We start from the raw sequence: 14411 nt of genomic DNA, 5'->3' as shown, positions 1-14411 counted from the left end.
ACAGTGCCTATAATATTATCTATCTATCTATCTATCTATCTATTATACAGTGCCTATAATATTATCTATCTATCTATCTATCTATCTATCTATCTATTATACAGTGCCTATAATTATATCTATCTATCTATCTATCTATCCTATAATATTATCTATCAGTGCCTATAATATTATCTATCTATCTATCTATATGCCTAATATCTATTACAGTGCCTATAATATACCTATCTATCTATCTATTATACAGTGCCTATAATACATCTATCTATAATCTATCTATCTATCTATCTATTATACAGTGCCTATAATATCTATCTATCTATCTATCTATCTATTATACAGTGCCTATCTATCTATCCATCTATCTATCTATCTATTATACAGTGCCTATAATATTATCTATCTATCTATCTATTATACAGTGCCTATAATATTATCTATCTATCTATCTTTATACAGTGCCTATAATATTATCTATCTATCTATCTATCTATCTATATTATCCTATAATATTATCTATCTATCTATCTATCTATTATACAGTGCCTATAATATTATCTATCTATCTATCTATCTATTATACAGTGCCTATAATATTATCTATCTATCTATCCATCTATCGTATGCTGCATTTAGACAGAACTAAAACTATACATATGCTTGAAATGGATCGATCATTCTGTTCTTAGCAAAAGTTTATTCAGTTTTCAAGTCTGAAACGTTCTTACTATCTACCTGTTGTGACTGACAGTCAGAGCCCCCTGGGTTTCAGCGGCCCCTCAGACTCCCACAGGGCTCCATGACAGATGCCCAGCCCTGTTGGGTTTCATGAGTGCTGCCAAGGGGTGCTGCGGGTACTTCTGAGCCCTTGGTTGCATCACTTCCATCACACCCTGAAGTGCTGCTGGAAGAAGGTTGTGGAACACCTGGAGAACTTCCAGGTGCTCTATGAAAGGAGCCAGTTGCCACTTCTCCGGGAACCAGAGTTGGGAGGAGGTGGGCAAAGCTTGGTGGTAGAGGAGTGGCGGTGAAGAGAGAGAATGAGAAAGAAGAGAAAGGAAGAAGAGAAAAAAGAAAGTACTGCATTTATTGTGCTTTGGTACTTGTGAACTGTGTTGTGCAGGTGAGAAACAGGAAGGCATTTCCCAGGGGAAAAAATAATAAACGTGTGCTGAACTTGTGTCCTGCATCTGTCTGTGTCGGGTTTGGGTGGCAGGCCACACTGTATACAAAAATGTCCAATTTGCATTGAAATATGCATGTGTATACCTGTAGGTAAAATGTTGATGTAGTCTTCGCTGAAGATATTTTTTCCACTATTACTACTGCATATGTGAAAACAGCCTGGCAGTTAATTTAGTGTGAGTAAAATGTCCAAGTGCATGTAGTGTTCAGAATTTACATTTTTGCACAAGCAGTCGTTCAGGCAGAGAGCACAATGCACTCCTTTGATTTTCAGCTTCCTACAGTGCAGTGCCTGAACCTTTTTACCTCCCTGTGTTTCCCCCAATCCTCTTTCTTCCTCTAATTTTTCTTGATGCACCTTTCCAATGCATATTTAAAAAGCCGTCCCTCTGAGTTGCCCGAGAGTAGCCTCCACTTCTTTACCAGAAATTGCTGCTGGGATTTTGTTCAACGCCACAAAACAGCAATCACTCGGCCTCGGGTACAGGCACCAGAAGACTGACATTGGAAAATGCCCTCAATATTTCTTTTTATCGCAGCTGCATTCTGTAAATACAAACAGAAAAGCAACACCAACTAAATTGTGTACAAATAGTGTAAGTTAGAAAGAAAAGGTGTTTCCAGGATTTTTAACAGCAAAACTCATTTCAAACCCATGAACATTTTAAACAGAAAAGCACTACAAATGACATCGCAGCTCTCAACACTGATATGTACTGATAAGGATCAGACTCAAGGCTAAAACTTTTGAAAGAAAAAATAAATGGAGATGAAGCTGACTCATTATCAAGCAGCTCAGCGGGAAAAAAAATCTTTATGCACGGGATTTGACGAGAAGCTTGTATTGTCGTGGAAGTTTTATAAAGGAGCCAGCAACTGGTGAAATGTCAATGCTTGCAGGTTCATCAGTGGAGGAAAACGTGAAATTTTGAAGAAGCGTCGAAAAAAACAGGAACAGCTCCATTCGTGCCAGGTTCTCCCCCACACAGGATCGCTTTCCTGCCAAATCAGAAGAGCAATATGAACACATTATCACCAAGTGATCTCTGCAAAGACTGCAAATTAGTTACTACCAGGCAAGTTAGCCTCTAAACATTAATATATAAATACCAATTCATTATCTGGGATAGATTTTATAAAATTAGTATGTAAACAGCAATCCATTTCTATTTCTAAGTTTCATGATGGGATCATGCTATCAAATTCAGTTCACATTCTGCTTCTTTGATGTTCAAAACATTGCTAAAGGTTGATTTTAACATGGCATCTGTGCGTGTATGTGTGGAAAATCAGAATTGATTTTGACATCTTAAAATTACAATTTTAGTCAGGAAATGATACACAAAGATTTACATGCAATGATAAGTTCTGAAAACATTGACCTGTCTTCTTCAAACAAGTTGCATTGTGTTTGTCTTGATAGAATCTCCAGGCCTGCTTTTTTTTCGCCCAGTTTGGTCCTGTATTTATTGCTATATCTTCCAAAAACGGCTTGATTTATGTCTAATGATAACTGCTGTAGAAACTGTTTAACTTTTTTGCAGTCATGGGATCAGGATTTGCAAGCTTTTTACATGAATAGTTTTTGAGATACATAATTTAATTCAATATACAGTACATTGTCATACATGTGTCTGGGAGACCACCTCAGGGCTTATTTGATGGTTGTTACACTTTGAACCAGAGGGTGGCGCTGTTGTCTTATGTCTGTTCTCTTCCTCCCACTGCAGAAAGGAAGCCCAATAATTTGTCTGTCTCTGATATCACTTCTGGTTTACGTTCTCCTGAACCCACCCCTTCCTGCTTGATGACATGATAATTGGCATCAATGTCATCTTGAAGCCAATCTGAAGAAGAGTCCAGTCTGAACAACAGAAATGATTATTATTTTCTGATTTTTGTCATTTGTTTTGGCCATAATAATATACGACAGTCACCAAGGTGTCCCAACTCTTCTTGCATTGTTCTTATATCTCATTACATAATGTACACATGCAAGCAAAGGGAAATGCATGAATACAAAAAGGTACACACACTCAAAGAAGTTTATAAGTAAAGATAGGTCTTCTGTATTATCTGCGTAATTGGGAAATGTGTTACAGCAAGACCAGATTAAGACCCCTACAGGCGTTTTTTCGCCCTCTTATGGACATTACATATACTGTATACATAAAATGAGCACTGGTCCTCCTCAGAGATTTGAGCACACGGTCAAATTACACATTACATTGAGGTGGGGTGATATAATGTGCAAGTAAGGGACGGGACATACTTAACGCTACGCAACACATACGCCTAAGGATGCTGCTGCTACATAGGCAGTGTACAGGGTGCGCACAAAGTCCGTATACCCCTATCTTTTGGAGGATTTTGAAAACACGTTTCGATTGCGGGAGCTGCGATAAATCGCGCACTTGTCAGAGACCATAACCTCTTCCTTCTCAGCATCAGATCACAAGCTTCCTGACATCTGTCCAAGTTGGCATGTGATAACTCGTTAACGTGCAATGGACACCAACATTTCATTTGCAAGTCCTGTTTGATGTGTTTTCACATTGTCGATTCCACTATTCCCAACTCAGCAGCACGTTTACGAGTGGATTTCATTGGGGATCGTTGGACAGACTCTGCCACATCTGCACACGTTTCATGCCTTATGGATGGTCTTCCACTTCGTGGCGCATCTCGGACGCTGCCTGTTGCAAACGCCTTCTTCTCCCACTGCAACAACGTCCTCTTTGTCGGCGATGCCTTCCCAAAATGCACAACAAAGTCATCCATGACATTTTTGATCGATTTCCCAGTAACTGTCTGCTCATGAACCCACACAGTGGCCACCAAATGCTCCTCGATCGTGAAAACACTTGTGTCACCCATCGCTTCATCTTGGAACGACCGCCATGTTGTTGTGATTTCTTGAGCGGCAGCAGGTGGCAGCACCAGACAGGATGTCGGAAACACACCTCGAAATACCAGGAAGACTTGGGCTGATGTCCACAGGAACCAAATTGTCATGGTTATTCCTGTAAATGCTCCTAAAGATAGGGGTATACGGACTTTGTGCGCACCCTGTACTGTCTATACTTGCATGCACATGTACTTTATGTAAATCTGGGGGATTCCACCAGGTGGCAGTGTGACAAACCACATCTGGTTTTGCTGTCATGTAAGGTGAGGGAAGAAAGTAGTTGTTGAGGGTAAAAATTTTTTACATTCCGGTTCCAAAAAAAAAAAAGACTGCAACAGCACCACAGATGATGGTAAGTGAGACCTTTAAATGTATTGCATCATTACAATGGAGAATATGCGACACTTGTATTGTCTAAGTGAGAAATGCATGAAGAAAAGCACCACCAATACTTATATATGTCAGAATGCAAGTTTGATGTCACTGCATTGTACCAGTCATCAAACATCAAAGCACGCACACTGATCCTGTTGGAGCTTCAATGCAGCTTGCCATCCAACTTCTTTATCTTACAACGGTCAAATTCGTACATCTTTTCAGGGACATTTTCCTCTTTGCACGGATGTATCTGTTTTGAATTTGCTTCCATTTTGTCTTGCTCGTTTCCACATACACTTTCAAAGAGCTGGAAATTTGATGCCAGCTGTTCTGACAGGCATGTGTGTCATTATAAAGATGTTGATAGTAAACAACGATGCTGAAGTCACATACCAAAACGTGAACACGCACAACAACCAAATATTTGCTCATACTGCAACTCACGCACGCATCGTATTAATTTCTGACGACATGCTCAGAAGACGTGTCAAAAGAGCGCTGGGAACAAGTGGCAGCCATGATGCACGCGAGTAGATGTTCTGAGTGTAAACTAGGCCTAACGGTGGATGTGTAATTGCATGGAAAAGCAGTACATCACAGGGTGAACACGCGCTTACACACAAACACATGCGTGATCCACCCATAAGTTACAGAGAGTAAATTCTTCTTCAGATATGATTCTAATTAAATCTTCTGTTGAGTGATTTCCAGCAGTATCACTACAGTGTAATTTGCATGTTAGCACTGTATGGACCATTCCATATCAGTTTCTTGTCTGGTGATTAGGTGATCCTTGACCAGCATAGACAGGGGCCTCTTTTATATGCAATGTCCCCCACTGGCTTGAATCCCCAGGAAGCTGACACCATACTACAGTTCTGTTTCCCTTTTCCAATCTAAAAAATGGCTTATGTATTGATCAGCTACTGTGAAGTAATGGGATTTGGGGTGAAATTTGGCCAACTCAGTTTCACCCATTTAATGGCTTATTTCTTTTCTTACATTTCTCATTTCATCTGCACTTATTGAATAATAAACTATCCTATTTGTTTTCCTTTGGCAACTTCATTACTGTTCACTTCTAATTAGAGACATGTTTCTAACATTTCCATGTTTTTAGGAAAACCTTTGGAAATGGTTTAGTGGATAGACAACGCCAAACTAATGAAGACAGAAATAAATGGAGCAACAGCAAGATGATTCTCACCTTTCCCACCATGCTGCTAAGCTAGAGGTAGATACCCACAAATTAAGTTTCACAAATGCAGAAGTTAGGCTGACACTAGTGTGAAAATGCTTGTTCTTCAAAAGGATGTTGCCAAGGGGCAGCCATGTGATTTGGGCTCTTTAAGGCCAAATCAGGGTTGGGGCTACAGAGATAAAAAGCTCCAGTTGTGCAGCTTTAGCTGGGGTCAAATGGAGACCAGCCTCTCACCTACAAGTAAGTCTGTGGAGAACAGAAGTGAACCTCAAAGTTCTAGCAGGACTAGAGGTTAGAAGATCTTCCAGCTTGGGTGTCTCCGATGTGAATGAGGACTGGGAAAAGCTGAGCTGGTGGGAGGACAAAGGCCAGAGGAGCTGAAGGAGGTATGGAAAGTGTAAGGGTGTTTGGGGTGAGTAGACACCCTACAGGCTACTCAGCAATGTTAACCTGTTTAGGAAGGCCATGGGTATTCTATTGTACTGTATTTTGTGTTAACTCTTTATTTTAACACCCTGCACTTCAAAACATATAATCCACCTGAAACTAAGAATGCTTGTGCTCGGCCAGTACTTGGATGGGAGACCATCCAGGAAAGTTGTGTTGGTGAGGCCAAAAGGGGGAGTGCTTACCTATGGTCTGTGTATGGATCCCAATCCCCCAGTGCAGTGACACTGTGCTGCAACAATGATGCTGTTCTTCAGATGAGATGTAAAATTAGGGTCCTGACTCATAAAAAATCCCTGGGCATCCTTAGTAACGAGTACCATGATGTCGTGGCTAAATTGCCCATCATGGCCTGGTCATTCTGGCCTCCTAATTAACCCCTTGTCTCTAATTGTTTACTATCTCACTCACCATATTGACCACGTAATGTGTGATGGGCATATTGGCTCAAAAATGGCTGCCATCACATCATCCTAGTGCAGGGGTAGCAAACTCCGGACCTAGAGTGCTGCGGTGGCTGCGGGTTTTTCATTCTTACCATCTTCTTAATTAGTGAACAGTTTTTTCTGCTGATTACTTCTTTTAATTAACTTGACTCAGGCCTCTTAGTTGTTTCTTTTTCTTTAATTAGCAGTCAAACAATAATGAGACACAAAACAAGCCACCACATGACCAGCTCCCCTGTGCCCATCACATAATATCTGAAATTAAAGAGAGGTGATGGTCTTGGTAAGGTTGATCTCCAAAACATTTTGACATTGGTGCTCTTAGAAAGAACAGAAAAACAACAGTTTTCAAAATGTGTGCTGTGGCAGAAAGAGCAGCAACAAGCTATGGAATGAAATAACGGGTTTAATTAACAGCAAGAATTGGCTTCTCATTAAGAAAACGATTGGAGTGAAATTGGTTGGAGTTTGAAGCCCCAGTTTAGCTGGTCATTTGTTAGCTCGTTTCACATCTCATTTCTGCTTGGCTGTCATTTAAGTTTAGTTTAGTAGTAGTTTATTTATATAGCGCCCTTCACAGACAAGAGGTCACAGAGCGCTGAACAGCAAATACAGAATAAATACAAACAGTTGAAGGAAAAACATAAACAAAAGCAGTAAAAAAACAATAAATAAACAAACTGGAACTATTTAGCACTAATTAAAAGCTTGTTTAAAAAGAAATGTTTTTAGTTGTTTTTTTAAAAGAATCAACAGACTCGACTCCGCGCAGACCACAAGGCAGGCTGGTCCATAGTCTTGGTGCCACAGACTGAAAGGCACGGTCCCCACGGGTTTTAGCCGAGTGCGTGGGACAACTAAAAGGCCCTGTTGACCAGATCTTAGAGTCCGGCAAGCTGTATGGCGTTGGAGCAGGCTGGTTAGGTACTCAGGGGCCTGTCCATGCAAAGCTCTGAAAGTGAGTACCAAAATTTTAAAATGAATTCTATAAAACACTGGGAGCCAGTGCAGTGTGTACAGAATGGGAGTGATATGATCACTCCGGCTAGCACGAGTTAGGAGCCTGGCAGCTGCATTTTGAACTAACTGAAGGTGTGAGAGAGAGGACTTGCTCAAACCTGTAAAGAGAGCATTACAGTAATCAAGCCGTGAAGAAATAACAGAATGAACAAGCATCTCCAATTCTGATTTAGAAACAACATTTCTTAGTTTTGAAAGATTTCTTAAATGAAAGAAACACGAGCGGCTGACTGACCCCGACACATCAAGTGTCAGGGACTGGTCAAAAATAACCCCAAGGTTACGTAGACTCGACTTAATAACAGGAGAGACAGAAGATAATTTTAAACTGATCTCAGAATGAAGAACAGGAGGAGCAACAATTAGTACCTCAGTTTTTCCTGAATTCAACTGCAGGTAATTACTACTGAGCCAGTCGTTAACCTCAGACAGACAATCAACTAAAGTGACCAAAGTATTAATTTGGTTAGGCTTAAATGAAAAATAGAGCTGTATATCATCTGCATACAGATGATACGAGATGTCTTTGAAAGAGTTAAGAATCTGTGATAAGGGAAGAATATATAAAGAGAAAAGTACAGGTCCAAGAACCGATCCCTGTGGCACTCCACATGTCAAAGGAGCAGAGTCAGATGAAAAACCAGCCAGACCGACTGAGAAACTCCTATTTGACAAATAATAATATTTAATGAAGAAAGGAATCCATTCAGAGGGCTGAACTCTTCTAACAGGGCTATTGAAGTGATGGAGAAAAAGTGAATTAGCAGTGAAAATTGGTCATTGATTAGAAAAAGGGTTGGAATGAAAACCTGTAGCCACTGCGACCCTCCAGGCCTGGAGTTTGCCAACCCTGTCGTAGCAGATGCCTACCATTGGTGGTGGTTGAAGTGGCTCCCTACTGTAAAGTGTTTTGAGTGTCTGGAAAAGCAATATATATGGATGCAGCAATCTAACTTTCCCTTGAGCGTTTCTTATAACTGTGGTCTCTTTGGTCCTTTTTGTCTCTTACAAGCCACAGTAGCAGCTGCAAAAGTCCTACTTCTTAATAAATAAACTTCCTCAGAGGTTTTACAAAGGGCCATCCCAATGCCAATAATCGTAACGTTATACATGTCCTACTAGTGCCAGTGTCCTGCTTTAATTTTGAACAGGCCATCACACAAACGTGTGCTGTGTTAAACACATATGTCTAAATACTCCCTATATTGTGCCTTAGTCTCATGTACACATTTCCTTATCTATATAAAATATAATTTTTTTTTAAATGTATCCACATACCTGCAGAAAATGGCATAAAAGCAGGGTTCATTTTGAAGCAGTGATTTTCATCCAGAAAGTGTCCAGGATTGAAGGAGTGAGGAGTTTCCCACTTTGTCTTGTCAAAGAGCACAGAGTGAAGCAATGGGATGACCACTGTACCCTGGCAAGAGACAGATAACAGGATTAGGTATGAAGTTTGAAAAATATACACACAGCAGGTTACTTTATGTCTAAATATTTTCTTGGTAAATCCAAGTTTAAATGCTATACAGTATTTTTTGGGATGAGGCTGTACCTTTGGAATTGTATAGCCTCTGAAGTTGATCATCTCTGTGGTGCAGTGAAAAATATTCAAGGGCACAACATCAAGAAATCTCTGGCATTCATGGATAACCGCATCTGTAAAGGGCATTTTTTTCCTGTGCTCCATGGCTGGTAGGCGATCACGGCCAACTACTGCGTCAATCTCCTGATGAATCTTTTCTATGAGAAATAAGATCCTGCATTTATTACAAAACAACATAAAAAAAAACTGGAAACCAACACTGAAAAGGCATTAATTGGTTTAGAAAGGGATAAACAGTAACAAGGATTGAACAGAATGTTAATAGTATAAGAAAGATGTTTAGCTGCCTGTTCTAGCTGTGAGAGTCTGAAAATATTCTGTTGAAACGGGTTACCTTGGATATGAGGGTACTTCAGAAGAATCATCAGTCCATATCTCAGAGTGGTGCTGGTGGTCTCAGTCCCGGCCACAAAGAGAAGTAAAACTGTATACAGTAGGTTGCCATAAAAAAATTCTGTGTCAGGGTTTGTACTTTCCTTCAAAAAACAAAATACAAAAAAACAGAAAAACAAGAGAAATATAAACAAAGCAGCATATATTGATTGGGTGAACAGTGTCACGATCAAGGCTGAATTTTAGTGTCTTATGGCCTTTTCTCTATTCGATGCCATTTGCGTAACCGTTATTACGGTTACATCTCGTATTTCTATGGACATGGTCTCCTGGGTTGTGACCTCGAGTTCATCAGCACAACGGGATAAAAGGTCAGCATCCGCACCAAGGTTTATCTGATCTGAGGATAAATCCTTTAAATCTTTAAAGTAAAATCAATTGTTATTGATATTGGGCAGCACGGTGGCGCAGTGGTATCACTGCTGTCTCACAGTGACGAGACCTGGGTTTGCTTCCCGGGTCCTCCCTGCGTGGAGTTTGCATGTTCTCCCCGTGTCTGCGTGGCGATCCTAAATTGTCCCTAATGTGTACTTGGTGTGTGTGCCCTGCAGTGGGCTGGCACCCTGCCCAGGGTTTGTTCCTGCCTTGTGCCATGTGCTGGCTGAGATTGGCTCCAGCAGACCCCCGTGACCTTGTGTTGGAATATATCAGGTTGGAAACTGACTGATTGACTGGCTGTTATTGATATTCACATTTTGCCTGGTTTCTGACTTCTTGCCTAATTTTTTTGACTTTGATATTTGCCTCTCGTCTGGATTTCAGCCACTTTATTTAATTTGTTTATTTGTTTTGTTTTGCCTTTTGCACTCATCTCCCAGTTCAATTCAAAAAATTAGCCATGCCAGGACAAACAGATCTGTGAGTGGTGCTGCTAAGTGGGGAAGGCACATTGGCATTGTTGTTTAGTTGCTGTGTAATAAGTAATCAACCCTGTAATTAATTATTTTTTGGATTTTGAAATTCTCTGCTATAATGCTTATATTAAAACACATACTTGTTGCTTTTACTGCATCTGCAATAACATTGCTCACTCATGATGACTTAGAAGAACTAGGAGACCGGACACAGCCATAGCCATTGAAATCAAAGTGATTGCTCCATTTCATTATAGACAACATGCTATGCACATTAAACCACCACTGGCCCCAAAAAGCTGATATGAACCCCAAATGTCAGGCGAAAACACAATTTCCCCTCAGGGATTAAATAAGTATGACAAAAAAATAAAAATAAAAACAGGAGCAGATGTGGAAGAATAATTTTAGGGTAACATAGCATTCATCTTAAAGAAATAGCATAAAGGCTTAATAAATGTCAGAAACCTATTCGGGCACACCAGGAAACCAGTTAAAGGTCAAGTGAACCACAAAATGCACACTGAAATATAAGAATTGCTTTAGAAAAAATACTGAAACGGTCAAGTAAATAATGTACCAGAATAAAAGTTGATGTAATATACAAAATGTACTGAAGGATGACTAAGAAATCAGCAGATGTCCTATAAACCAGAATGGACAGTTGTTATAACACAGAAAGTTCAAGGGTGGTGGCACAACGTAAAGGTATAAGGGGTATTAGGGGTCCTTTCATCGGAGCAACGTTTCAGCCGTGGCATGGCCAAATGGGGAGGCAGCTAGATGGATGAGGTCTCCAGGACTCTAAAAATATCCAAACTTAATTATGTCATATCATCTACTGTTAAATCGTACTTCTAAAATTTTTATTATTATGCTGTCTTAAGGAATTGTTCTGTTGTGTATATTGTATTGTATTGACCCCCTACTTTTGACACCCACTGCACGCCCAACCTACCTGGAAAGGGGTCTCTCTTTGAACTGCCTTTCCCGAGGTTTCTTCCATTTTTCCCTACAAGGTTTTTATTGGGAGTTTTTCCTTGTCTTCTCAGAGAGCAAGGCTGGGGGGCTATCAAAAGGCAGGGCCTGTTAAAGCCCATTGCGGCACTTCCTGTGTGATTTTGGGCTATACAAAAATAAACTGTATTGTATTGTATTGTATTGTATAAGAAGAACCGGAATATAATAAAACAGACTTTTATTTTATATAAATTGTTTGGGTGTAAACCAAGGAACCAACCAGAGTAAAATGTAGGCATTGCTTGACACTTTATGTAAATTCAACAGTTTATAAAATGAAAGTCGATGCTTTGTTTCTCAGATCATGCTGACCAGGCTGTAACAGACTGCTTTTTGAAGAATGCTCCCTCTAAGGCATTCTGCCGAGGAGTAACTTAATAATATAATGAACAGCTTTTTTCCTGCCTGACTACTGATTTGTCCTGTTTAGGATGTTTCTTTCTTTAATAAGATGTTAATTTTCTACCACACAGACCACCTCAAAATATGTAGACCACGAAATGCAATCTAGTCAGTGATGTTACTAAAAGCTGTACTATAATTTGCAAAAGCACAATTTAAAAGTTTTGAATTGGTCGTCTGCTGTCTGAGGGCCATACTTTACAGTTTTTTGCAGGCCATATAGCTGTCTTACTAGAGTGTGCATTGACTGGAGACAGGAGGCTTGCAATGACAAGCCATCTGATTGGTTAGATGTTGCATCAGCTTTAATCAGAACTAACGTCTCAAGAGGGAGATAAAACAAAGCATCTCTGGATTTATTGTGAGTGATGAAAGGACCAGGAGATAATAATGTGAACCAGAAGTATAGTCTGTGCCAGACAAGGTCAAAACTGGGAGATCAAAATATGTTGAGCAACCAGAGCACTGGGACAAACTATAAACCAAACTGAAAGGCAGAAAAGAGATCGAAACTGAAACTAACTTAGTACTTGGCCTACTTAATCTTTTTTTGAAAATTTTCTTAAGTAAATATCCAATACAAATTACAGTAAATCTAACATAACCATAAAAATGTCAATACAAAACAAAACTCTCATTCCACAGAAAACCGCACACAAACCCAACAGCCCCAAATAGCACAAGTTAATCGTGGAGGAAGTAAGGCAGAAAAAACTATGTGAGCATCAAGTAAACCTCACATCCAGGTGGGCCCAAACAACTTAAGATATACCATAACAACTCAAATATATATTTGAGTCGGTTATACCATTAACTCTAGCAGGTGGGTCAAGAAGCATAAGGTTGTTAAAAAAAGATTTGCAGAAGTGAAAGGATAGGCAGTCACGAGATTTCCAACTTTTACATATGGCTAACTTTGTAGTGATTATGCCCAAACAGAACAATCTCTGCTCGAAAGAGGAAAGAGAAAATTTGAGGTGTAAATGGGACGTTATAGGAGAGGACATAAGAAAGAAAAGTGGCACAGCTCACCAAAAGGCTGAAACTTTAGAGCAGTCCCATTACATATGTAAAAAAGTACAAGAACAAAGGGGATTATTAGAAAGGCCCACAGCAAACCATTTACGGGGAGTGATATACAGGCGATGCACAAATTTGAACTGTGTATGCTGATAATTGGGCTTTCTAGAAGCAAATGTGATATTCTTAAAATTCAGGACCCAATCAAGAGGAGCAGACAGTGGTAGATCAAGATCCCAAACTGAATGGACATGGACTTGAAGACAGCATTGTGTAAAAAACCATAAGTAGCAGGGATAGTTTTTGTCTGAGCACACAGGGAATGAAAAAAGTTAAATAAAAAAGTATGAATGGAGCGTGGAGAAGACAGAGGAATTTCACAAGACCTAACAACAGATTGGAGATGGAGATAAAAGAAAAACAAGGAAAATGGAATAGAAAATGTTGGCGCCAGCTAATGCTGGGCGGTATACCGGTTCATACCGAAATTTTTTTTTATTTTTGTTATGATAGGGATTTTTCTTATACCGCAACACTGGTTTAAATTGCCTAAACAACGTTTGGAACGTGGTGCAGCGGGAAACTGTTTAAGGGGGACCTTTTTCACTGCTACACCACTAAACACATGCCACAGAGGAGTTACGCGCGGGCTCTTTCTCACTGCTACACCGCTAAACAAGCATACAACAGAGTACAGTACGTGCGTTAGTAGAGGTATTGTGTGGTGAAAATGGACAGAGTATATTCCGAAACTGAAGCTGTAGCAGACGATAAAGTTGAACATGATGACACAGAAGAACGTTTTCTGGAAAAAGGAGTCATGTCTGTTGTCTGGAGATACTTTTGAAAAAAAAAAAAAATACCGTCCAATACCGAGCAACTGGTAGAATTTAGAAAAATACCGTTTTATAGAATTTTGGTCATACCGCCCAGCACTAGCGTCAGCCACTGAAATGTTCTGCTCTAGAGCCATCAAAAATATCACCAAGGGTAACAATGCCACCCTGTGTCCAACCCAGGAATGAGATAAGGTTACCTCCTATATAGAGACCACAGTTATTAATAATGGGGGTATGTGAATGCACACTTGGGAAGGGAACTACATATTTATTTACTGTGAGTGCATAATAAATTTCTGGGCAGGCAGTGTGGTGTAGTGGTTTAGACTCTGGATTTCAAACTCTGAGATTGTGGATTTAAATCCCGCTAATGACACTAACTGCACATGAGCATGTCACTTCACCTGCCTGTGCTCCAATTGCAAAACCAAAGAAATGCAACCAATTGTGTTTTAAATGTTGTAAGTTGCCTTGGATAAAGGCATCAGCTAAATAAGTAAATGTTAATGGACCCAATGCAAGAGATTGCTGTTTTATATTCATGGAAGTAAAGTGAAGAAGTAAAAAGAGATTGGGTGCAGATGAGGTTTGATTCAATTGAAAACCAGGATGGAGGCCTTCCAGGACTTATCTGACAGCTCCAAACCGATCTCAAGGTAAATGCCCAGTGGTGTAATTCCAAATCAGGGAAG

General features: G+C 39.9%; 1 protein-coding gene across 2 annotated transcripts in view; it reads right to left on the bottom strand.

Moving 5' to 3' along the window:
- Positions 1-1067: 1067 nt before the first annotated feature.
- The window catches only part of LOC120538768 (cytochrome P450 2F3-like), a 44768-nt gene continuing 31424 nt past the window's right edge, over positions 1068-14411 (bottom strand). Inside the window, exons 6-9 of one of the 2 annotated variants that reach the window (XM_039768227.1) lie at positions 9526-9667; positions 9141-9328; positions 8864-9005; positions 1695-2184 (exon numbers count right to left, since the gene is read on the bottom strand). In XM_039768227.1, the coding sequence (XP_039624161.1) occupies positions 2000-2184; positions 8864-9005; positions 9141-9328; positions 9526-9667 (657 nt within the window). In that variant the 3' untranslated portion in view covers positions 1695-1999. Of the gene's footprint in view, positions 2185-8863; positions 9329-9525; positions 9668-14411 lie in introns of both variants that reach the window. The other variant, XM_039768226.1, reaches the window with a different exon arrangement.

The sequence above is a fragment of the Polypterus senegalus genome, chromosome 11, assembly GCF_016835505.1.
Source record: "Polypterus senegalus isolate Bchr_013 chromosome 11, ASM1683550v1, whole genome shotgun sequence".
NCBI classification, from domain to species: domain Eukaryota; kingdom Metazoa; phylum Chordata; class Cladistia; order Polypteriformes; family Polypteridae; genus Polypterus; species Polypterus senegalus.
Note: the sequence above shows the minus strand (reverse complement) of the source record. Positions and strands in the feature narration are given on the sequence as shown.